Below are 27,123 nucleotides of genomic sequence, written 5' to 3' on the forward strand. Positions count from 1 at the left end.
ACTTTTCAGGATGGAGAAGTGGAAGACTGGGAAAGGAAAGAACTTGACCCTGTTCAGGTAAGCTCATTTTCATGCATTTATTCCATTAAAAGAGTTTTCATCAGATGTAGCAATATAATAGGAGGAAGCTCACAGCTTGAACTACGGGGCTCCCTCTAAAGATAATACTTTGTGGTACTGTCCTAGCCTAAGAAAGAAGGTGAGCTATTTATTGGAAAGCACATTGGAAGAGTTTGTCATATTGTTGCTGGCTCCAGTATAGCCTCCTTAGTGACTGCTATGGGATTATAGATTATCAGTTTAGAAATGGAAAAGGGATCAGACTTGGGGACATAGATGCTAGAGCTATAAGGGGACCTCAGAAGCCACTGATTCTACCCTTCATTTTCTGATTGAGGAAATGGATAAGTTAAGTGACTTACCAAAGTCAAAAAAGTAATAAGCAACAGAACTGGGATTTGAATACAGGTCCCAAGACTGTAAATCTTACGTTGCTTCCAGTTTTCTTTTTGGATATATCTTAGTTTCTACAGTGTGGATAACACTTCATTTCCTTCTTCTAGCTGGGTGGTAATATCTAGCACTCTTTACAACTACGAAACCCTCTAAAAAGAAAAATGAAGCTGCCTCAATGACATTTCTGGATTGATTTACTCTGGCCCACAGGATCATATCTTTTATACTTACACATTTAGTGCTGGTGATACTGACTGAGCTGGAGATGAAGGTGAGTCCCTTGTTCATGCTGACTTGCAGAAAAACCACCCTAGAGCATAAGGAGAGGACAGTCAACATAAATGGCACCATCTGCATATTCCCACGGTTGCCATGAGACCACTCTCTTGCCAAGACATGATATCCGGACTTGTTAAAGGCTGAGCTGTGGGTGCAGGTGTTCTCCTGGGTGTTAGGTTCACCACAAGTCAGCTGACTGTACAAAACTGAAGGACATCTTTATTATTATTATTAATTTATAAAACATTTTTGGCTAACTGTAGGTAGAGCACACCTAAACATTGGGAAAGTAGACCTCTGGCATCACAGGAAGGGCACTCAGGAAAGGCTCACAGACAGCCCTACCAAGACACTACTCCTGCCTTCTTTAGTGCTCTGTACCTGCTTCCTGCTCTAGGGCATTGATCAGGAGTATTTCGTATTTCACAAGGTATTACTGATGTTCAGTTGAGAGTGTACGGTATAGTAGAGAAATGTTGACCTGAGTCAGGAAGAGCCAGGTTTGAGTTTGAGACCTGACTCACACACACTGTCCATATGACCATGGACAAGCTACTTAACCTTCCAGTGACTCTAAGACTACAGGAGACAGAGGAGCTGTTGACCTGCATTAGTGGAGAACATTTCCACGGTGGGAGTAGATCAAAGTCTGGATTTAAAAAGTAAACAAACACAAAATCCCATCTGCTTCCACAGGATCATACCAAACCAATGGTGGTATAAATTCAGGCAAGCGTTTACCTCTGTGGAATAGGAGAAAATGGAGGGAGAATAAAAACAGAGTTCAACGTTTTTCTAGACTCATCTTCTAGAAGTATTTTAAGGACTAATAAATTAGTCTTTCTGATTTAGGCTTTTCAGGAGCAACACATACAAATTTAGAACATTATTCTTAGTGGGGTAATTATTAGTTAGTTCTGTATCCTAAATTCTATGTACCTAAGTATAGCAAAGGATTAACCTTGCTGTTTGTATATATTCAACAAATTAAAACTTGACCAAGATTTCTTAAGCATCTATTATGTGCAGGTCGCTGGGGATCAGATGGAATCTCTGCCTTCAAGGAGCAGATAGTCTGGTAGGGAAGATAAGGCAGTCACAGGGAGAACTATCCTACAAGCAGATACGTATAAAGGAAATGTCCACTGAAAATGTTAGGAGAAATCCGAGGAGGGAGCAATCACTTCTGGCAGGGGGAGTCAGGGAAGGCTTCAAGAAGGAAGTGGTACCTGAATTGTTAAGCTGAGTCAGTATATAACTTTTTTTTCATTTTCAATATAGATTTTTCATAAAAAGAGTTCGAGGCTGAGTGTGTAGGAGGGAGATGCCCCAAAGATGGCCCTGTCACAAGTAGGAAGGGCAGAAAAAAGGACGGGACAGTAAGTAGAGCAGTTGGGACTTAGAATGGGCAAAGGGGAATCATGCAAAGTGAGGTTGAGAAGGTTCCATCATTACTTACTGTCCAACATCATCTAGCTTTGGCGCAGGACAAAATAAGTACGTATCTTGCACGACCGTTGGTTTCTCATCTAAAACAAAATGACAGAGGATAAAAAAATTATTAGAAGCCTGCTTAGGACAATACTTGGGAGGGTAGCACAGTTGAAAGGTCGAATTGGAGGGGCAGGTGTCTTATTCTGTTCTCTTCTTCCTAGTGGGCTCATTGGATAACTTCAAATAAATCTTAGCCACCTGTAGCTTCAATTCAGTGTTTACATGTGAATAATTGTGATTCCTACATAAGGTAGAGAAAGTGAGTTAGAGGAAGCGATGACGAAGCAATGAAACAAATCAGGAGATCTGGATTCCAATCCATTTCTGCTACTAATTATGTGTGTAGCCTTGGGCAGGTTACTTGGCCTCCCTGCACATCAGTTTCTTCATCTGTAAAGTGAGCAGCTGGGATATAGTGAAGTCCCTTCTAGTTTTAAAAGTTTACTGGTTTATGGCCGCTGTTGCCTGTCTGCTCTCTGCCTACTGCTGACCTGAGAGAAGAGCTCCTCAGGGTCAAAGCCATGGCTCAAGTGTCCGTTGGTCTGGCCTTGTGCCCAAGCACCCAAGGGCCTTTAGATCCATCTCAGATTGAGCAGCTCATTTGCAAGGGCCAAGAAACCAAGGAGCTTGCCTACTATCCCTACAGTAACTTCCCAGTGGTGTCGGCTCTCCTGACTCTAGATGGGAAGATTTTTCAGGATGCAATATAGAAAATGTTTCCTACCCAGTAGGCACCTGTGCAGAACACCCTGCCATTCAGAACGCCATCTCAGAAGGACACAAAGAGTTCCAGGACATTGCTATTACCAGTCTGGGGACCTCTTTCCCATTTATATTTGAAGTGCCTTGAACATACTATACGGTGTTAGTGGAAAGAACTCCTGGGAGTTGAGAGACCTGTGTTGTATTCCCAGCTCTGGCTCTAACTTCCTATGTGATCTTCCAGTAGTCATTTAGCCTCTCTGGGCCTCAGTTTCCTTTTCTGTCAAATCAGAATATTAGCCTAAATCAGGGGTTCTTAATCTTGTTTATGTCCCGGACCTCTTGGGCAGTCTGGTGAAGCCTTCAGACCCAAAAGAATGTTTTTAAGTGTACAAAATAAAATACTTAAGATTACAAAGGGAAAAAAAAGTTTACTGGTCTATGAAAAATTCACTAAATGACTCAGATCTTGTTCCTTAACTATTGTGAAAATATTACAGAATTTTTGAGTTGGGAAGGACATTGGAAACCATAATTCAATGCATATCCAAACAATTATCCCATCTGCAACATCTCTGACAAATGGGCATTGTATCCTATGCTTGAAGATTTCCAGTGAGAGGAAAACAATTGTCTCCCAAAGCAGTGCGTTTTACTTTTAGGTATCTCTGAGTGTTAGGAAGTTCCTCTTTTTTTCATTTTATTAAAAACATTTTTCATTTTATTTTTAGTTCCAAATTCTCTCTCTCCTTCCACCCCTCTGCCACACAGTGAGAAGGCAAGAAATATGATATCCATTTTATATATATATGAAGTTATGCAAAAAGTATTTTTGCATTATCCATTGTACAAAAATAAAAAGGAAAAAAGCAAGAAAAGTAAAGAGACAAAATGTTTTAATCTGCACGCTGAGTCCTTGGATTGTATTTTACATCATGGGTCCTTTGGAGTTGTGGTGGATCACTATATTGATCCCTCGCTAAGTCATTCACAGTTGATCATTGTACAGTATTGCTATTACTGTGTACATTGTTCTCTTGGTTCTGCTCACTTCACTTTGCGTCAGTTCATATAAGTCTTCCTGGGATTTTCTGAAACCATCCCCCTCACCATTTCTTACATTACAATAGTAGTCTCATTCATATACTACTTGTTCAGCCATTCTCCAATTGATGGGTCTCCCCTGAGTTTCCAATACTTTACCACCACAAAAAGAGCTGCTATAAGTATTTTCATACATATGGTTCATTTCCCTTTTCTTCAATTTCCTTGGGATGCTGATGTACCTGTAGTATTGCTGGGTCAAAGGGTATAAACAGTTTCATAGCCCTTTGGGAATAGTTCCAAATCATTCTCCAGAATGCTTGGACCAGTTCACAATTTTACCAAGAGTGCATTAGTGTCCCTATTTTCCCACATTCCCTTTAGCATTTGTTATTTCCCCTTTTTTTTGCATCTTTGCCAATCTGATGGGTGGGAGGTGGTTTTTTTTTTTTTGCATTTATCTACATCTAGTGATGTAGAGCCTTTTTTTCAATAGGACTATAGATAACTTTGATTTCTTCTTTTGAAAACTGTCAGTTCATATCCTTTGACCTTTTATCAATTGCCTTTTTTCATTAAAAAAGTTTTATTGATATGCTTCATTTGTATATTACCAACATTTACCACTACCCTAGGAGAGCTCTTTTGTAATAAATGAAAACAATTAAAAAAAGAAAAACTAACAATGCAGGGACCTCAACTGAAAATGCATGCAATATTCCATACCTATAGCCCTTGTCTTTCTATTTTACAGTATTTTTTAACTGAACAGGAATCTATCTTCTCTTTTACCCACATCCCATTGAAAAAAGATAAAAGAAAAACAAATTGCTTGTCACAAATATGGGCAGTCCAGCAAAACAAATCCCCTCATTGTCTATGTTCAAACTGTACCCTATATCCATCACCTTTCTGTCAGGAGATGTTTCAACATCAGTCTTCTGGAATCACGGTTGATCAGAGTTTTTATAGCCTTCAAAGTGGTTTGTTTTTATACTTTTTTTTAAAATGTAAATTTATTTATTTTTAGTTTTCAACATTTACTTCCACAAGATTTTGAATTCCAAATTTTCACCCCATCTCGCCCCTCCCCCACCCCAAGATGGCATGCATTCTGAATACCCCTTCCCCTAGTCTGCCCTCCCTTCTATCTCTCCCCCCTTCTCTTATCCCCTTCCCCTTCTATTTTCCTGTAGGGCAGGATAGATTTCTGTACCTCATTTCCTGTATTTCTTATTTCCCAGTTGCATGTGAAAACATTTTTTTTTAAACATGTGTTTTTAAAACTTTGGGTTCCAAATTTTCTCCCTTCCTCCCACCCCACCCACCCTTATTGAAAAGGCAAGCAACTCAATACAGGCCATACATGTGAAGTTATGCAAAACACTTCCACAATAGACATGTTGTGAAAAACTAACTCTATTTCCCTTAATCTTATCCTGCCCCCCCATTTATTCTATTCTTTCTTTTGACCCTGTCCCTCCTCAGAAGTATTTCCTTCTGATTACCCTTTCCCATCTGCCCTTCTCTCTATCACCCCCTGCTCTCTTGTCCCTCCCCCTCTATTTTCCTGTAGGGTAAGACAGATTTCCATACCCAATTGAGTGTGTATGTTATTCCCTCCTTAAGCCAAATCCTATGAGAATAAGATTCCCTCATTTCCTCTCACCTTCCCCTGTTTTCCCTCCACTGTAAGAGCCTTTTCTTGTCTGTTTTGTGCAGATAATGTACCCCATTCTACCTCTCCCTTTCTCCTTTCCTAGTATAATCCTCTCTACCCCTTAATTTTATTCTCCAGATATCACCCTTCATCTTCAACTCACCCTGTGCTCTATCTATCTATCTATCTATCTATCTATCTATCTATCTATCTATCTATCTATCTATCATACATATAATTTTTTCCCTCCACTACTAATACTGACAAAGGTCTCATGAGTTATAAATATCATCTTTCCATGCAGGAATGTAAACTGTTCAACCTTAATAAGTCTCTTATGATTTCTCTTTCCTGTTTACCTCTTCATGTTCTTGTATTTGAAAGTCAAATTTTCTATTCAGTTCTGGTCTTTTCATGAAGAATGCTTGAAAGTCCTCTATTTCACTGAATGACCATTTTTTCCCCTGAAGGATTATACTCAGTTTTGCTGGGTAGGTGATTCTTGGTTGTAATCCTATCTCCTTTGCTCCAGATATTATATTCCATGCCCTGAGGTCCTTTAATGTAGAAGCTGCTAAATCTTGTGTTATCCTGATTGCGTTTCCACAATACTTGAATTGTTTTTTCTGGCTGCTTGCAATATTTTCTCGTTGACCTGGGAACTCTGGAATTTGGCTACAATATTCCTAGGAGTTTTCCTTTGGGGATCTCTTTCAGGGGAGATCGATGGATTCTTTCAATTTCTATTTTGCCCTCTGGTTCTAAAATATCAGGGCAGTTTTCCTTGATAATTTCTTGAAAGATGATGTCTAGGCTCTTTTTTTGATCATGGCTTTCAGATAGTCCAAATTTTTAAATTCTCTCCTGGATCTATTTTCCAGGTCAGTTGTTTTTCCAATGAGATATTTCACATTGTTTTCTAACTTTTCATTCTTTTGGATTTGTTTTACAGTGTCTTGATTTCTCATAAAGTCATTAGCTTCCAATTGCTCTATTCTAATTTTTAAGGAAGTATTTTCTTCAGTAATCTTTTGGACTTCCTTTTCCATTTGGCCAATTTTGCTTTTTAGGGCATTCTTCTCCTCATTGGCTTTTTGGACCTCTTTTGCCATTTGGGTTAGGCTATTTTTTAAGGTGTTATTTTCTTCAGTATTTTTTGGGTCTCCTTTAGCAAGCTGTTGACTTGTTTTTCATGATTTTCTTGCATCACTCTCATTTCTCTTCCCAGTTTTTTTCTCTACTTCTCTTACTTCTCAAAATCCCTTTTGAGCTCTTCCAAGGCCTGGGACTTATTCATATTTTTCTTGGAGGCTTTGGATGTAGGAGCTTTGACTTTGTTGTTTTCTTCTGGTTGTATGTTTTGATCTTCTTTTTCACCAAAATAAGATAATATAGTCTGACTTTTTTTGTGCTGCTTGCTCATGATCCTGGACAATTACTTGAGTTTTAAACTCCTTGCTAAGGTAAGAGTCTGCTTCCAATGTGGACAATGTACTGTCCCAAGCTTTGGGGCTTTATACAGCTGTTTTCAGAGATACTTGTAGGGACCTGTAAATTTTCAGTGCTTTCAAGGTGGTATGACAAAGGGCGAGGTGTTTATTCCTTTCCTGGCCTGTGCTTTGGTCTATTAGTGACCACAAGCACTCCTTTCTGTCCTGGAACTGTGAGGAGGATCTCTTCTCCACAGCCACTGCAAGCTCCACCCTGCCAGTGCTTCTCCTCATCCCAGGACCACTACACAGAACTGTGACCCAGATCCAAGCATGGGCAAAGCAAGAGATTCCCGCCTCAGCACTGACAAAGCGATCCCTGCAGTCCCCCTCTGATCAGCCACTCAATTCCCCCCTCAGTGTGTGGGCCGGAAGCTCAGGACACAGCCACCACCCCGGGGCCACACTCTGTGCTCTGGAACTGGCTTTGAAACCTAGGTCCTCTCAGCACTGCAGAAACAGACTTTTCCCGTTGACCTTCTAAGTTGTCTTTGGCGTTTGTGGGTGGGGAGTCTGGAAACCCCCACAGCTGCCCGCGATTCAGTCCTCTGAGGCCTGCTCCAGGTTTGCTGCAGCCTGCACTCCCACAGCGCACTGTGCTCTGCTCACAGCACGGCGTGATATACCTTTTCAATCAACCATCCAGGTTGTCTAGGGCTGGAAATTTGCTTCTCTCTGGCTTTTTGTGGGTTCTACTGCTTTAGAATTTGTTTAGAGCCATTTTTTATAAGTATTTGGAGGGGTTTGGGGGAGAGCTCAAGCAAGTGACTGCTTTCACCCTGCCATCTTGGCTCCCTCGTTTTTACAGTGTTGTTAATGTATAAATGGTTCTCCTGGTTCAGGCAGTTTTATTCTTCACAGATTTATAAAAGTTCAGAATTCTTCATTTTTACATTTTATAGAAGTTCCTCCTTCTAACAAGTATACACTCTAGAGTGGCATATTGGCAAGAATGCTGGGTTTAGAGTCTGAGGTTCTGGGTTTGAATCCTGACCCTACTAGGAGCCTGCCTAAAATGGGAGTGTTTGACTAAAAGGTTTCTGGACTTATGATACCTTGATAAGCATTGCTCCTAGTTTACCTTTGGGGGCCAAGAGGAATAAAAGCATCTGTCTGTGCGTAGCCCTTCAAATACAGGAATCCAGACATCATATCCTCCCTCAGTTTTCTCTTCCCAGAGCAAACAATCCCATTTCCTTAAAGCAATCTACATATGGCATAATCTTGAGGTCATTTGCCATCCTGGACACTTTTCTTTGGGCACTATCCATCTTATTAGTGTCTTTGCTATTTTTGTTAACTGCAATATTCTAAGAATTAGTGCTAAATTCTTTCGTTTAGGACCAGAAAAGAGATATAATGTTCTTGGAAGGGGATACATTTGACTCCTTCTAAAATACAAGAGAAAATAATAAGAATAATAGTTAGCATTAATATATCATTTTTGAGGGCTGCAACATGCTTTTAAAATACTATTTCATTTGATCCTCATGAACACCCTGGGAACTAGGCACTATTATTATCCCCATTTTGCAGGTGAGAAAACTGAGGACAAGTGACTTGTCTAGGATTACACAGATTTGGACTCAGGTCTTTCTGACTCCAGGCCTAGTGTTCTATCCACTGTGCCACCTGGCTGCCTCAGCAGCTGAATACTTCAAAAAGAATAAACACAAAGTACTCTGAATCATCAGCTGACAGTGGGCAGAATCAGGAAACCTAGAATCGTGGTCCACTTTGATCGTTGTAACCACCCTGTGCCACCAGTTCCATTTCTGTAAAACAGGGAGGATGACTCCCCTTATCCATATTGTGGAGATGTTTCAAGAAGAAAATAATCAAAATTAAACTTATAAAAAAATGAAAAAGAAACCTTTCTCTGCAAAGTATATTAGTTTTTTTTTTTTTAAGGCAATTGGGGTTAAGTGACTTGCCCAGAGTCACGCAGCTAGCATGTGTCAAGTGTTTGGTCTGAGGCTGGATTTGAACTCAGGTCCACTTCAGGGCTGGTGCTCTATCCACTGCGCCACCTAGCTGCCCCCAAAGTACATCAGTTCTTTAAAAGAAGTTACCACGTGTATAGGTATGACACTGCCCCAGTTAATAACCCAGGTGTGCTCCCTCTAACACCTGATCTTACCAATGAACATGGGTCCTCAGAAATGTCAGCCCTTTGACAGCAAAAGGTGTCAATGAGGGAACCAGTTTGAGTTTAGTTTTCCAAAGCTAAATGTCAAGATTCTTCTTGTTTCCAAGTCTAGGGTTCTATTCAATATGCCACCTTGTCTCAAAGCTTGCTCTGTGTTCCATATGGGGAACAGACCCCTAACCTTGGCATTGTTAATAGCATGAGCTGACCAACTGAGCAAGCCCACAAATCTCCCGTAAAGTAGCCAGTCCTTGGAGGCTGAGTGAAGAGGATTGCTCTAGGAGATCCCTGTACTGAGGAAAAGTCTGGACTAGATGATCCTGAAGGCTTCTCTCAACTCTTAACAGTCTATGATTCCACGGCTGGACAAGAAAGCAGGTGAAAGATGTCACCAGAAGTGACCAATGTAGATGACCAAAACGTACTCCGGTTACACGGACACGTAACTTCCAAATACCTACTTTTGCTGGTGCTGTTCAGACCCAGCTGGTGGCACTTGGGCACATACTGTTTCCCTCTCCTGATTTCCATTTCTTCTTCTGGAAGCAATACTTGAAGTGCAAACTCCTGCCTCATAGCATGACAAACACCGGGTAAAACAGCAAGTCATGACACCCGGGTGGTTTAATGGGTAAAGTCCTGGATGTGGAGTCAGAGAAACCTGGGTTTAAATCCTGCCTCAGACATTGGGAATGTCAACTTGGACAAGTCACTTCATCTCCTCATCTATAAAATGAAGGGGTCAGGCCTGATGGCTTCTAAAGTCCCTTCCAGCTCAAAACTAATGCAAATACCCTGGCGATAGAAAGCAAATAGCACTATTTTCAGAGAAACAAGAAATAAATTTTAAACTAAGAGCCACAGGATCTTAGGGAAGAGATAAAACAAAGGAGCAATTCTAGATAATTGAAAGCAATTCTAAAAAAAATGATCTGGACACTATTCTGGACCAAGCTGGCCTCAGTCAATAGGAAGTTTGGGCAGGCATTCAAGGAAAGCAGTATTGTCCATGTTTTGCACACAAGGGGATGCTTTCCCCCAAACACACCCTGGTATGGAGGAAATGCACTTGGACAGAGGAATGGTGACATGGAAATAGAGTCCAGGCCTGGCAGCCTGTGCCATCCCCTCCTCCAGGACAAATACACATTTCTGGGAAATGTAAAAATGAATTTGGAATAGATTCAGGCCCCCAATGGTGACTAACGATTTATAGATATTTAAACCACACAGACCTGGGAGGGAAATAATGACTAGGATGCAGTCTTATTTTCTCTCTTTGGTGAAGTCTGTGATAGAGAAAGGGGTCAGAGTGACCGTTCTGAAAATGGACACCTCGTTCAGTACTAGATTAAAAAATGGACTTGAAAGTAGAAATTCATTGTTTCTTGCCAAGTGGGTAAAACTTTTGGAGCAGGCCCTGTGTGGGGACAGAAAAAAGCTTGGTCTCTGTGATTGAATCCACCCTTAGCTTCTCTGCTTGGATTCCAGAGACGCCGATTCGTGCTTTTTGCTGTAGTGCCTCGTTTGATGAATTCCTGGGAACTGGCCAGGATCCAGACCCTTGTTTCACAGCCCATCGATTGGGCAGCCAGCTTAGAGCAGAGCTTTGGGATTGCTCCTGTCCTGAGTTGAACCCAGAGAGTCAAGACAACTGTTGTGACCTCTGTTCTGTGGAATCATTAGGCTCTAAAGTCCAAAGTGGTGAGAAAACAGCAGGCTTGGAGAAAGGATAAAGAAGTGGATTTGTGGGCTTAAAAATTCCGGTGAGGAATCTTCCAGAGTGGGTACTATATCAATTCAACGTAATGAGTACTTCTGTGTGCTGGGCACTCTACTAGGTACTGGAGACAAAAGGAAACAGTCCCTGCCCTCTGGAAGCTTATAGTTGAGTGGGACAGTTAAGGACATGGAAGAAAAGGAAAGGGTATGTTCTAGACCAGAGATTCCCCAGGGGCTTACAAGAAACTCTGCAAGGGGTACTGGGAATATCTGGCATTATTCTATCAAAATTAAACTATTTTATTTCTTAATGTATATGCATGTTAGCTACAGAAGTTATGGACTTTCATAATGAATGTTGGGTACAGTAAGGTTTCCTGAGAGTCAGGGAATATAGGTTGAAAACCTGTATTCTACACTTATTTGTTCTTTAGTTCATCAAGTAGTATGACTGTGCCAGCCTCTAAAGTTCAGAAAGAAACAGCTAGGCACCAATGAGTCCTAGGAGATGATTCATTTTAGTGATCGAAACCCATCAACAATACTCATAGCCAGGATGGTTGGACCAGGGCCCAACAGAGGGGACGGGGAATTAGCTAAGTAATATAGTCTCCAATTAGAGGTTGTGTGGCATAGTGAAGAGAGAGCTGGCTTTGGAGTCACAAAGACCTGGCTCAAGCCTAGCCTCTGACACGTACTAGCTGTGTGAGCAGGGGCGATATCACTTAACCTCTCAGTTCAGTAGCTCTATCACACTGAAAGTTACTGGAAAGTACTCTGTAATGGTGGAGGGAGTGTTCCATACAGGGATGAAAATTCCATACAGGATGGAAGGAGAACTGAGAGTCTCATACAAGGATGAGATCATAGACCTGTCCCATTGTCTCTAACATGATTAGGGAGTGCATCTTTTTACAGTACTTACAACTCTCTCCAGTAGAGTGCCATTTTTCCATCTGAAAATGGGGCTAGACAATCTCATTCTCCTGCTTGCCTCTTTGAGATACAGTAAGAACAAGCTATTTCCTATTTCCTAAACTGCTGGACTCAGAATCTTAGAGAGGAACACGAATTCAAGAGATCCTCTAACGCAGCGGCTGAGAGCCCATCTCTGCCTGTTTTTGTATTTTTTATACGACCCTCAAGCTAAGAACAGTTAGTTCATGGGCAGTACAAGAACAGGCAGTAAGATGCGATGCAAGAACCCCAGGTGTCCTGACTCACATTCAATGCACTTTCTATGGCATTTATGGAGACATGACTCAGGGGCAGCCGAACGCCTACTTACTAATGGTGACGGTGTCATTGATCTTAAAGCTGCACAGAACTTGGTCGATATTCCGCGCATGATAGAAGCCGTTGCCTCTCACCACCACTTGGAAGGACTCTGCAAAGACAAAAATTCAAAGGGACTCATGAGAAATGGTTTGGCTTCATTTTCCATCCGACCTTGCCTTTCAAGTGGCTCCTCCCCTCAAACTAGCCCCCAGAACTTCTACTTAGCAGCTGCTATTCTTGAGTCAGTATCTTTACACTGGGCCAAATCCTCATCCGGTGTAACTCTGTGGGAATCTTGGACTGAAATCTGGCCTTAGTGCCACTATCAAAAGGCATTTTTTTGAAGTGTCTGTTTCTGAAAGGGTCTAGGCTAGGCAGCATATACTGTTTGGATCCAATATTGTGAACAGTGAACCCTCTTGTTCTGCTGTTGACAGTGGTTTTATCAGTAATGATCTCTGATTTCTGTGGGGCTCATGGGAACTGCAACTTATCCTGTTGCCTAACTTTTATCTCCCTTATTTTTGTTGGGAAGTATAGGCAAGGGTAAGGTTCTAATACTTTGAATCCCACATAAATTCTTAAGAACAAAGGAGTAAATGAAGCAGGAAGTGGTTTTTTCAATTGAGAGTTTCTTGGCTTAAGAACTTTGAACTCTGAATCCTGAAATTCAGCTTAGGGTAGATTATTTTCTTCTTTTTGGTGAGTTGAACAACAATAAAAATGCCCTCTTCGACCAGTTATATCAGTCACTTGATCAGAGGAGAGAGGTCTTTCCTAACATATTCCTTTATGACTAAGGTGATAGACCCACGATTCTTGACAGTACCATTAAATCAATTGCCCTGAATGGCTGAACAATCTGTGACATATCAGAGTAATGGATGACTACTGCACTATAAGAAACAACAAATGAGGAATTCAGAGAAATGTAGGAAGACTTGTATGAACTGATGTAGAGTAAAGCAAACATCTAGGAAACCACTATACACATTGACTACAATAATGTAAGCAAAGACAGCACTAAACCAAAACTGAACTCTCTATAACTCTTGAAGCCAGAAAAGAGCCAACAAAATGCACCTCCCTCCTTTTCTTGGGGAAGTAGGGCTCTACTGGTGCAGAATGTGTGTGTGCTGTCTGATTGGGTCTCTGTTTTGGTTGACTTTACTTAATTGCTTTATTTGTTACAAGGGAAGGCTCAGCGATGGGATAGGGATATATAAGAATGACTCACAAAAATAAAGGTGTCAGTAAAACTTAAGTAAAGGTCATTAGAGAAATATTCCATGGTTACAGTTCATTAGTTACTGCTTCATTAAATGAGCAGCTAGGTGGCTCAGTAGATGGAATGCTGCACCTGAGTTCAATGTCATCCTGAGTATGTCATGTTTGTGTCTTTGCATAAACAGTTCCCGTGTCTGGAACGTTCTTCCTCCTCACCGCCACTCCTTTGAAGCCAAGCTGCCTCCAAGGCTGAGCTCAAATGTCACATTCCCCAAAATCCTTTCCTAATTCTTACAAGTCTTATTGCTTCCATCCCAGCAAATCCTACCTCCTGTGATTAACTTGTGTTTATTTTGTCTTTATCTATTTGAAAACAGGGGCAGCTACGTGGCACAGTGGATGGAGCACTGGGCTTAAAATCAGGAATACTCATCTTCATGAGTTCAAATCTGGTCTCAGCCACTTGCTAGCTGTGTGACCCTGGGCAAGTCACTTAACCCTCTTTGCCTCAGTTTCCTCATCTGTAAAATGATCTGGAGAAGGAAATGGCAAACCACTTCAGTATCTTTGCCAAGAAAATCCCAAATAAGGTCACTAGGAATTGGGCATAACTGAAATGACTGAACAACAGCTTCATTAAATACTTTTGCTTTGAACATATGTGCATATATATAATATATATATATATATATTACATATATATACATACACATATATGCACACATATTCATACTGAAAAGAATGTTAGGTAGTTACAACATGGACTTTGGCCAGCCAATTTTAGGCCTAAGTTATCTGGGGATTTGTGAGGAATTGTTTTCTTCTCTGGTTAGGAGTCCTGAATATAGGATAAGTGAAAACACATTATTAGACTGAAGTTTACTTACCTCAACTTGGCATGGGCCTGGGGGACTGTGATATGATAAGCATTAAGAAGTAAAATGCAGGGGCAGCTAGGTGGTGCAGTAGATAGAGCACTGGCCTTGGAGTCAGGAGAACCTGAGTTCAAATCTGACCTTAGTCACATAATACTTCCTAGCTGTGTGACTCTGGGCAAGTCGCTTAACCCCAACTGCCTCACTAAAAAACAAACAAACAAAAAACAAACTAAAATGCATTTCTGACTTCGAGTCAGAAGAGAGTTGAACTTTAAGAGTCAGGGGAAGAAGTATCAGAGGGAGGACTTCAAAGAGCATGTGTGATCTGAACCTGGCTACCCATTATCTTTTTTTTGTTACAACTGGCAGAGGGGAAATAGTTTACAGCTGCTGGGAGAAAGAACTGTAGTCCCGCCTTGCAGGGTAGGAGCTTAATAACCACAGCATCTTGAGAAGATGGTGAATAGGATGTTAGGTGGTGCTAAAGACAGTAAGGTAGCTGAAGAGCAATTAGAATGAAGTTGTGATACCCACTGGGGGACAGCCAAGAGACACTCAACAGGAAGCATGCCCAGTAGAGAGCTGTCATGATAACATCACTTAAAACATGGCCACAAGTTGTACCTTTACGTGTAAACGCTGGCTATATGTGATTATCGCATGTGCTACATACGTTCCCAATACGCCCATGCCTCGTGAGCGATCCCTAAGAACATTCATTCATTCAATGAGAGTGTGTATGGGAAAAGTTTATGGGAGTGAAGAGGAGAAGTGTCCTCTTGTTATGTTATACTATTTCATTCAGTGCCTTTGCTTTGATCTAAGTGTGTCCTCTGGCTGACTAGTGAACACAAACATACTGTGAGTTTACATGAGCTATGGTTTGGAGAAGATTCTTAAATACAATGGTGCCTAGAATCTGGAGTAGCCACTGTAGGGGGCTCATGTGTGAGGAAGCTGCTTTATATTCACAAGCTTGTGCCCTGTTTCATTTTAGTCTCTTCCTTCACCTGAGAATATCATGGAGAGTTCAAACCAGTCTGTGGCATTTTGTGGGCATTTTTCCCATAGCCCTAACTGAGAAATGGACCCTGGGTAGAAAGAAAACACATTTACACCGGGCAATCTGCTGAGGTCAAGACTAGCTACATGTACAGACTTCATAGCAACCCATGACATTCACCAAGAGCTGTCTCCAAGGTATGCCCATATCCCATTCTCTCTTGTCTGAAGAGTTCATCTAATTTACAAAAATGATTAATGTCACCCATTGTGATGGCTCTCTCCTTCCCTTCCCACCTTAAAACCTTTCTGTGTATTCCCCCGTCTTTTATTCCTTCTCTCATCTTTCAGAAGATGAAGAAGTCTTGCTAAGGCTTTGTTCCTCTCCTAGATTTGGCTCTATGTTTTCTTTTTCATTCTCAGTTTCTCCTTTAACGAGTTCAGTTTTAGACATATTGTATTTAAGGTATCTATGGGACACATAATTCAAGATATCCAATAGGCAGCTGGAGATGTGAGCCTGGAGGGCAGGAGATAGGTTAGGGTTGGACGAGTAGATCTGACTTGTCAATGCATGCAATGCATGCCTACGGTATATGGAAAAAGATCACTTGGAATGTAGGCATGTGGACAATTTTAAAGACATTCTCTGAAAGAGATATAGTTGCATCTATTCCAATACTTTTGTCCCTTAAGACCACTTTTAGGCTTATAGGATTATATTTAGTGTAGAAAGGACCCTTAGGGGCCATCCAGTATAGCCTACACCTAATTTTATAGATGAGGAAACTGAGGTCCACAGAAGTTAAGGGACATACCCAAGGTCACATAGATAGTAAGTTACAGAGCTGGGAATCAACTGTAAGCCCTGCGATTCCAAATACAGCTCGCTTTCCCCTTCATCATCCTTACTCACACGAGTACTCTTTTGCTAACACTGACTTAGATAGAATACACATGCTGCTTCTGACCAGTTCAATTCCTCTTCTGTAGATATTGTCTGTATATAGTAATGTAACGAACTCAGGGATCTACCCTGTGTAAATAGGTTTTTAAATAATAATAATATTACTATGTTTAAAAAAAAGAATGAAAACTTTTGTGAGTCAGTGAAAATCATAGCTTGGGAGTGGTCAAGTTAAGTTGCTGGTGAAGGAGCCTCTATAAAGTGACAGATCCCAAATTGTTCTCTTATTTTTACAAATAGAGAACTCAGTATCATGCTGATTAATTCCATTGTTAAGACTGGACAATCAGGACATTGTGTGTCCTGTGCAAGGCCAGATTGTGGAACACTCCACGTCATTGGCGGGAACATAGTCTTTCCAGACATTTTGCTGTGGAAATGGTGCTGGGCTAATGCGATTGTGTTATTGACAATTTTCTCTTTCCCTTCAAGTGGATCCCTGTACCAGAAAAGTCCATCTGTCCCTGCAGTTCTGCTGGCTTTGTAACTGACTTCTCTCCCATGTTCAAAGCTTTTCTTATAGGGAGGGTGTGGCTGCTATGAGGTTGAAAGGGACTAGGCAAATAATTTACTGCCAAAATCTGTTAGTAGGTCAAGCTCCTCACAGTATTAAAAGAAAAAAAACAACTCCAGATAACTGAGGATGACATCAGTGTTTTGGAAATAATCTACAGACCTGCCTCAGCTTGCCATTCTACTACTTGAGAAAAGACCTGGCTTCCATTTTAGGATTCCAAATTGGAGGCTACTGTGGATTACTGGCATGAGAAATTACCTCCTACCCGGCATGAGTTTATATGAGTTTCAAATGTATTTCTTTGAATAGTAAAAAGGTCTACCTTAAGTCTTATGCTATAACAGGACACTCTTATGAAGACCTATTTTGAACTTGTCAGAGAAGATATGGGGTGACAGTATAAAACCCCATAGAGACTCCTGGAAGGGGAGTGGAGGGGCTTAGCAGAGACCAGGCGAAGGAGAGATTTCCTTGAGCACAAAGGAAAGGGTATGAAAACCACAGGAAGTAGCAAGGTCTTAGAAGCTGGTCATTAAGAACATTATTTCATTTTCAAAGCCTGGTGAAATTGTAATCTGGTTGCAGAGCAGATGTTCCGGGACTGATTTATTTTTGTCATTAGTGACATAGTAGGCTCAATAAATGATGGCTGATTTATTGATTTTTTTTTGATTTTTTTTTTTTTGGATTTATCGATTGAAGCACGGGATGAGGCTGAATCATCCAAGTTTCTGTTCAATTTGTGTTAATAAGAGAGCAACACGGTGTAGTGGACAAAGCAATGGACTTAGAATCAAGAAAACCTGGGTTTAAATTTTGCCTGAGTCACTCGCTAGCTGTGTGACCCTGGGCTAGTCACTGAACTCTTAGGAATCTCAGTTTCTTTAGCTACAAAATGGGGATAATAATAGCACTGATCTCATAGGACCGTTGTAAGAACCAAATTAGATAATGTATGTAAAATACTTTGCAAACCCTACAACACTAAATGAATGATTATCACCTTTTTTTTTTTAAGGTAGTGGCTGAACTAGATTACCATTGAGGTTCCTTCTAAATGAAATTTGGTGATTCTATGATTTACAAAATATTAGGTCAAATTAATTTAAAAAATTAATTAGTAGTAATTTTATTACTTCTGTAGCCAAACAATATCATATTACATGGGGAACGTGTATTTTCCCCCATCATGTCACAATAATCTAGAAGACCTATAATGAAATGAATTAAGAAAGCCCATACAAAGATGTTCACGTAAGAACCCGGCTAATGAACTGCTTGTTCAGATTAGAACATTAAATAAAAACGTGATGCTGTAATTTAGTACCTTTAATATCAAACGGAAGAATAATCTGGTCAGGGAAAAGAATGGTAAGGGCAGAGAGGTAAAGGCAGAGCATGTGGGTTGCACCATGACTGAATATTGAATTGAATTTCAGTGCTTAGAATAGTGCCTGGCACCTAGTAGGCTCATTAGTAAATGCTGATTGATTGAATGACTTGAAAAGAGCCTGGAGAATCAGGGAAAATCTGAATCACATCAATCATGCTTTTCCTAGTCCCTGGTTGTTTTCTCATTCAATTTTAGTTCTGGAGGTGTGTTATCTAGTTTGGCCTCTGACCTCCCTGACAGTCTTCATTTCTTACTCATCTGGCCTTCTGTATGCAGCCCTGAGATGGGTAAAGTTCTCTTCTTTTAAGGGTTGACTTCTCCCATTTGACTGTGAGCTCCTCAAGGAAAGGAATTGTCTTATGTCTTTTTTTTTCTTTTTTGGTATTCCCGATGGTTGGCACAGGGTACACTGTAGGTGCTTAATAAATGTTTATTGACGTAAGTACTGACTCCATCAGGCATGGAACCCAGCAGTTGTAGCTGGATATGACTAGTAGCCATAGGCAGACTTTGACCATGCGAAAATCCCTCCTTAAGGCCTTTTCTTTCTCAAGATGAGAATAATAAAAGACATTATCATTGCCAAAAAATATTTATTGAGCGTTTTTCATATGCAGGGCACTATACCGGTACCCCTAGTACTGGGGAGAAATCTACCTCTTTCTGACTTCACTTTCCCATCAATGCTGCCACCATTCAGCTTGTCTCCAATAATCAAAACCTTGATGCTACCTCTGTTTCTTTCTTTTCTTCAACTGTTCATAGTCAATCAATTACTAAATCTTATCAATTCTACTTACATAATAATAATAATTAACATTTATATTGGGCAGCTAGGTGGTGCAGTGGATAGAACATCAAGCCTGGAGTCAGGAAGGCCTGAGTTCAAATGTGACCTCAGACACGAAGTAGCTGTGTGACCCTTGGCAAGTCACTTAACCCTGCTTTCCTCCATGTCCTTATCTGTAAAATGAGCTGGAGATGGAAATGGCAAACCACTCCAGTATCTCTGCCAAGAAAACCCCAAATGGGCTCACAAAGAGTCTGACATGACTGAAACAACTGAACAACAACAATGACAACTACCCCTCCCCTACCTGGTGAGCTTGTTTTGGGGGGAAGCTAGGTGGTGCAGTGGATAGAGTGCTCAGCTGATGTCAGGAAGACGCATCTTTGTGAGTTCAAATCTGGCCTTAGAAACTTACTGGCTGTGTAACTCTGGGTAAGTCACTCAACCCTGTTTACCTCAGCTGGCTCATTCATAAAATAAGTTGGAAAGGGAAATGACAAACCAGTCCAGTATCTTTGCTAAGAAAACCCCAAATGGGGTCACAAAGAGTCAGACACGACTGAAAAATGACTCAACAACAACATCTATTTAACACTTTAAAGTTGGCAAAACACTGTGTGTGTGTGTGTGTGTGTGTGTGTGTGTGTGTGTGTGTAATCTTGTTTGATGCTCACAACCGCCCTGTCATGTGGTGCCACTATTATCCCATTTTGCAGTTGAGGAAACTGAGGATCAGACCAGCCCAAGATCACACAGCCAGAACATGACTGAGATGATATTGCCTCAATTACATGCCTGTGTTTGGTTCCAGGTCTCTATGAGTGAAGGCTACACTGGGCTGCTTCTTATCCTGATATATAACCCTGTTCTCTTTTTTCTTTTATTTATACTTTTCCCCTTCTTTACTATATCCCTTTACCCCTCTCCAATCTCCCATTCAGTAAGCTGATCTCATCCAGCTGTTGTTTTGATTAAATCAATGGACGTGAATGGTGTGGATGACCAAAAGGCTTATCCCTCCCAGGTGGCAGAACCTGAATGAATCCACAATTGGTTGAAAGTATGTGGATGAAGTTTTGGAGTGGGGGACTGAGTCCATGGAGCTGTCTGTTCCATTTCACCTCTCTACTCTTCACTGCTCCCTAAACCCCAGAATAAAAAAAAAAATAAGGGTGGCAGGCAGAATAAGACACTCACAAAAGAAGTCATCCATCAGGAAGGAAAATAACACATGGAGGGAGCATTTTGTTAGTTGTGGTGGCTTCCTGACCTGCCTCCCCATACAACATACCTTGTCTTCACCCTCAAAAGTGGCTCTGCTCCCCATAGGGCTCAATGAAAACAAAGAGTTATCACCAAGGGACTTGGTGCCCCTCACAGTGTTAATTCAAAGAAGGAATTTGGCTGTACTTAAAAGGAGTCAGGCAATGAGCCTAGTCTGAAAAGAGGTGTTGTGAGTGTTTGGAAACCAACCAACAAAATTTTCAGTTAATTTAATAATACAGTCCAGCAATGGATGAGAATAATCCTAGAAAATCTATACTCTCGTGTTGCCACAACACAGAACTACAAACAACCACACACACACACACATACACATACACACACATATGTATATATGTATACATAGGCATAGGTATGTATACACATATGAGTATGTGTGTATATATAGATACACCAAAGGGTGACCACACCTCAATCTGGTAAACAGCTAATAAGTAGGGCAGAGAATAGAAATTTTCCATTAAGAGTTATTGTATCATAGGATCAGATAGGATTTCAAGGGCCATCTAATTTATTACACAGTCTCTGGGCAGGATACTATGCATACACTTGATGGTAGGATTTTTTCCTCAATGCAACAAAAAATTATTAAGCACCTACTATGTGCAATCAGTAAGCATCTACCAAGTACCTATTATGTGTTGGTTACAGAGGCACAAATGAAATAATTCTTAACCTTAAGGAGTTTGGAATCTATTGAAAGAGATACATGTAAACTATAAGAAACTATATACAAAGAAAACACTAGCTAATTGGGGGCTGCAGGGAAGAAGGGTATTAGCAGATGGCAGCAGGGAACCAGGGAAGGTTTCGTGTAGAAGGTGGCCTTTGAGCTGAGCTTCCAAAGAAATCTGGGAGGTGAGAGAATGCATTCCAGGCACGTGGCACAGCCAATGCACAGTCAATGCCTTTTCTTTGCCAAGAAAATTCCAAATGGAGTCGAGAAGAGTCGGGTATGACTGTAAATGAGTAAACAACAGAACTGTCTGAAATTGTCAGAGCTGTCTGAATTTCAGAGTTGTCTGAAAGTACAATCAGCTGCTTTTAGAAGAATCATGATCACCATGACCAGAAGTTTTCAAGCAGAGGTGGGATTATCACTTGTCCAAGATATTGCTGAGGAAATTCTGGTTCAGGTACTGAGTGGCCTAGAGCATCTCTAAAGTTTCTTTCAACTCTAAGATTCTGCCTCCCTGTACATAGCAGGTACTGAAGAATTATTTATTGAATAAAGGAATGAATTCAAATAACAGACTGCAACCGGATTTCATTTTCTCCATACTCCTCTTTTAGAAGAAAAAGGCAGGCCACAAATCAGAGACTGAGTCATAAAACAAACTAAGAGGGATGTTCTGAGGTCAATATAAATTCAGCCCAAACTCCTCCACCTGTAATTATCTCTAGTGACGGACAACGGGCACTCATGTTCACAATAATGACCCAGAGAAGATCTGTAACTCCTCTGGTCATCAAAGAAAGGAATACCCATTAAGCCGAGAGCCTTGCTCAGTCCTGGACCCTAGTGCTCCAGACCCACCACTAACTTACTGGGTGACTGTGGGTGGTAGCTTCATCTCTCAGGCTGATTTTCCCCATCCACAGAATGAAGAGGGAGGAAGCTAGACGATGTCAGGGCTTTCTAGCCCTAGACTCATATCAATTTGGGAATTCTACTGCATTTTGGACAGATTTGCAGCAAGAGGTGGAATCAAAAGGTATTTCTCTACCATTCCCAAGTAACAGCAAATTCCTTATCATTCTGATTAATCAAGATTTTACTATAATAAAAGGTGGGGTGATTCTATCAACACACAAACAATAGAGAGTGGCTTGTTATTGGGTCTATGAACATTCCCCCCCATACTCTGTTCCTCCCTTCCCCTTTACATAAATCATTCTCCTTCTTTCTCTGTCTCCCCCTACCCCCCTTTCCAGCCCACGCTGCCTCATCAGATGTTCTTGCCCATTGATTTATCCTTGCTGGTGGATGCTTGAAATGGCCAATTCTATCTAATTTGGGTCCTGGCTCTGGCCTCATTCTTTTCTTCCTGCGTTACTGTCAGACTGTACGTTGCAGCTTTTTGACAAGCCAGCAAAGGGAAAAAGGTCAGCAGTGAAATCGCTGGGCAGAGCTGGCAGCGAGATGGCGGGTTGGAGCTGGTGCGCTGAAGTTCTACTGTCTGCTCCGCTTGTGCGACTCTGATGAGAAGCTGACAGCTTGCATCCTCACCTGGGATTTGACATGGCTGCTTGGATGCTACATCCCAGCAAAACCTTTCAATTACATCTGTGTCCCACGAGCTTAATCAAAACAATGCTGCTGTCAAAGGGGAAGCCTCACCCCGATAGCCTATTTCTAGGCAGCATGTCTTGGTCACTTTAAATCACCAGAAGCAGATGAAGCCTCCAACATTTTCTCCCCTCCCACCACCAAGCACTACAGATTTATAGGGTCAGAAAAATAGAAGGTGTCAGATAGCTGTCATCAGCCGTCAACTCACTGGCTCAGTCAGCTGGAGCTTTTGTAAATGACTTCCTGCAGAAACCCCAAATCCGAGTCTGAGGCCCACTAGATGGTAACAGAAACGACAGTCACGACAATGGGAAGAATTTGCCAAGTGACTTTGATCACGGCGGCAGGAAGACCAGTGAAATAACAGCGGGAAGGTTAATGATCAGAATTAATAAAATAATGACAAAGAGATAGTGCCCATAAGAAACAGGGGGAAAAGCAGAGGGAGTGATAAAGATAATAAATAGAAAAATGACACCTAGAATGGAGTGGAACCTAATGGAGTATTCTGACTGATAAGTCTATACTTTTAAACTTCAGTAGTAGTTTATAGGGGCAGCTAGGTAGTGCAGTGGGCTTGGAATCAGGATGATCTGAGTTCAAATCCAGCCTCAGGCATTTACTAGCTGTGTGACCCTGGGCAAGCCATTTAACCCCTATTTGCCTCAGTTTCCTCATCTGTAAAATGAACTGAGGAAGGAAATAGCAAACCACTCCAGTAACTTTGCCATAAAAACAAACAAACCCATGGATAGCATTGATGTGCTGAGTACCATGGAGTCACAGAGTCAGACATGACTGAATAATAAGCAGCTTATAATTAATTAACATGCATGTGACTTCCAAAACAGAATCTGGCCCAAACTCATGAAGAAACCTTATCCTTTCCCTAACCTGGAGTCTGTGAATGTGTTTTAAAAAATTAATAAATGTATTTCAATGTCATTTGTTGCCTTTATAATCTTATGTAATTGTCTAAGGCTGGATTTGGACTCAGGTCTTCCTGACTTGGGGCCTGGTACTCTATCCCCTGTCCCACCTAGGTAGCATGAAAATGTCAGAGATGCAAAATTGAAAAAAGGACCAGTCCCTGCTCTTAAGGGCTCATAGGACCTGGAAAGGAGAGAGATATTGAGCCATATTTAGGGTGTAGGAAGTTCTTTTGCCATTTCATCAAGTTACAAGTACTTTTCTCCTCCACTCTGTCTTCTTCATGGTCTTGTATCTAAAGACACTTAATAAATGACCCAAAATTTGAAATGGTGCACACATACGATTCAGGGACTTTGCTTTCACAGCATTCCATTGTGGGTCTCTCTTTGCTCTCCCAGGCTGGAATGCCCTCCCTCCTCACCTCTGCCAGCCTCTGAGACTCAGCTCAAGCACAGCTTTCTACGTAAGGCCTTTCCTGATCCTTTCAAGCACTCCTGTCTCTTCTACCCCATGAGTGGTTTGCCATTTCCTTCTCCAGCTCATTTTACAGATGACCAAACTAAGGCAAACAGGGTTAAGTTAGTAGGTGCCTGAGGCCAGATTTGAACTCAGAAAGATGAGTCTTCCTGACTCCAGGCACTCTATACACCGCACCACCTAGCTGACCTCTTTGTATGCTTAGTCCTTAGCAAAGTGCCAAAGAGATGTTTGTTGATTGGCAGATTCACCTCTTCAGACTGGGAATGTGATTTCTAGCAATGGAGTCATAACTACCAATTTGAAAGTACTGTGCAATTCAGCATGGTGGGATTTCACCTGTACCAATAAAGCTAGCATTCATCTAGCACATTAAGACCTTACATAGGTTGTCTCACTGGATTCTAACAAAAACCCCTTTGAGATAGCTGCTGTTATTATCCCCATTTTACAGGTGAGGAAACTGAGGCAGCCAGCAATTAAGTGACTTCCCCAGAGTCACACAGGTTCATTTCTGTATCTCCCTTAGCACCCAGCATAGTACCCTGCATACAACAGGCACTCAATAAATGCTTGATGAATAAACAAAAGAAGGAATCAATAAAAATACATATTATGAGGTTGTTAAGCCTTCCTCTCATCTTCTCCAGAAGCCTTTCCCAACCCCTCTAGATTCTTGTGCTTTCCCTCTCTTAATTATTTCCTATTTATCATATACATAGCCTGCTTTGTAAAGATTTGCTTGTACGTTATCCCCTTTGTCAGAATGTAAGCTCCTTGAGGGGAAGGTCTGACTTTTGCCTCTTTTCGTATCCCCAGAGTTCAGAACAGTGCCAGGCATGGGCCAGGTGCTTAGTAAATGTTTACTGATGAACTGACTGACTACTGCCTTGGCCAAGTCAGCCCAACTTAGGCAAATAAAGGACATTATAAAGATGCTTAGGAGCTATTCTCTTCTTGGAAGACCAAATTAGAACAGAAGAGATATTGAGATCATGTGGGGAAGAATATCTTCATTATCCAGGGTGGTGGTGGAGGGGAGGGGTGGCAAATGCTTTTTATTAAGGTAGAGGGAAATGACCTCAGAGTGCTCAATCTATCTCACTGTGCCCACATAAAACAGAATAAGCCAAAGTGCTTAATAAAAGTTCATGAATTAAACTGAATTGAGTAAATGTTGAATAGCTTCTTCTTAGATCAGGGGTGGGGAACCTTAATAAAAAGATTTGTTCTGTGAAGTGTGGATTCAGTCAAAGGGCCACACTTGAGGACCTAAAGGGCCACATGTGGCCTAGAGGTCACAGGTTCCCCACCTCTGTTTTAGAGCTTCTTCTTCTTCTTCTATTTCTAATTATTTAATCACTTCTAATCAACCCTTACCATAGTAGCAGCAGAGCAGCAACCCTGTCTGGGGACCCAACCAATCACTAAAATTTCTTACAAATATCATGTTGACTTCTTATTTTTTTTTAGGGATAGGTACCAGACCTGTGGTTTCATTAGCAGAGGGAATTCCAAGGCAAAGTAAACTCTGTACCAATGAAGGCTGGCAATCTCAGCAACTTAGAGTGTTAGAGACTTGTCTGAGGTCACATAGCCAGCGTGTGTCAGAAGCAGGACTCTACCCACTGTTCCAGACTGCCTCTTTCTTTTATAAACATCTTCCTTCTATAAAAACGTAGGACCCAGAGATTTCCTGGATGCAACCTTTCCCCCAGGAACCTAATGAGAAGGAATCAGGACATGAGAACCGCACTGAATTCAGCCCAAAGAAGCTAGAACCCTATAAAATTCAGAATTATAGAATTGATACTTCCTGGATCCTTCCTTTCTTCCTTCTAACACACCCTCTCCCTGTTTTTTCCCTGGATCCTCCCACTTCTTTCCCAAATGCATGAACTAGACACAACAAGTGGCTGAGCAGATATTCATGGCAAGAATTAATCATAGCATGTTAGAAAGCAGCTAGCCCAACCCCCTCACTCTACATACGAAGAGACTGGAAACTCTGAAAAGAAAGAAATCTTTTATAGTGATGACAGCATTGCCCTTCCATACTGAATATGCCTCCCTTTTCAAACATCCTCAATAACAATTCAACAGAGCTTCTTTCCTGGCAAGCTCCTTCAAATCATCTTGCTCGAAAGACCAATGTTTCTGCCCCAAACTTACTGGCCCATTCTCACTCATCAAAATGGGACAAGATACTGCTGCCAGGTCATGGTCATATTGCGAGGGGGCAGTTTATGAGCTGGGTTCAGAATACCTACCACATATCACATAAATCCCCCATAGCATGTTTTAATAAACTCTGATTATGATTTTTCTAACACACCAATTCCACTGAAGAGAGCTATTCTAAGCGTCTGGTCTGTTCAGATCCCCTACTCAGTAGGAAACACTCTTTTTACTGTTCCAGAGCCAGGGCCAAGTTTCAGCAGCAGGGTTAGTTGATCTTGCACATTTTAAGAACGTGCCAGGTCAAAATAATTCTAAGTAGGCTGGTTCTGAGTCCACACAACGTTAGAGCAAGATGCTGCTGATTCTAACACTTCTGTACCATCCTGTTAGACCCAAAAGCACACAGGCAGGGGCTGCGGCAGAGCAGAAGGAAGCCAAAACAGCCGTGGTAAGTGAACCCAATGTAAAAGGCTTTAATGACCATGAACATCTCAGCAGGCACATTCTTTTACCAAGTTAAGGAAATGTCCTTTCTGCCTGGCATGCAAAAGGCCAGAGCAAAATGGAGAGAGTGGATACTACTTTTGCCAGTCATTGGCACTATGACACTCATCTACATCAGTAGCTTTCCTCGGATTTTGACCTATGGGAAACCCAAAATCTTTAATAATGATATAACACCAGAAGAGGCATAAAGTGCTTTCTATATGTAAGGAGGACATTAGTCAATGTAGGCCCAGTCCTTAGGCCATGCATAGGCAGGTCCTTGCCATGTATCCAACCTGTGGAGGCCTGATGCCTTCTTTTGGCCACGAGTGACTGAGGGGTTAATGCGGTGTGGAGAGGATTTTTCTAATTAACTTCAAAGCCAGAAAAGGTTTGAGAGGTGTGGTCTTTTTCTTCCTTG

General features: G+C 41.4%; 1 protein-coding gene across 1 annotated transcript in view; it reads right to left on the minus strand.

Annotated features, from left to right (window-relative positions):
* The window catches only part of ANTXRL (ANTXR like), a 100,666-nt gene that overhangs the window by 40,665 nt on the left and 32,878 nt on the right, over positions 1-27,123 (minus strand). The window contains exons 10-12 of the mRNA XM_020996800.2: positions 12,285-12,383; positions 2,195-2,264; positions 688-766 (exon numbers count right to left, since the gene is read on the minus strand). Of these exons, the coding sequence (XP_020852459.1) occupies positions 688-766; positions 2,195-2,264; positions 12,285-12,383 (248 nt within the window). The remainder of the gene's footprint in view (positions 1-687; positions 767-2,194; positions 2,265-12,284; positions 12,384-27,123) is intronic.

This window comes from Phascolarctos cinereus, unplaced genomic scaffold (assembly GCF_003287225.1).
Source record: "Phascolarctos cinereus isolate Bilbo 61053 unplaced genomic scaffold, phaCin_HiC Scaffold_3;HRSCAF=262, whole genome shotgun sequence".
NCBI classification, from domain to species: Eukaryota; Metazoa; Chordata; class Mammalia; order Diprotodontia; family Phascolarctidae; genus Phascolarctos; species Phascolarctos cinereus.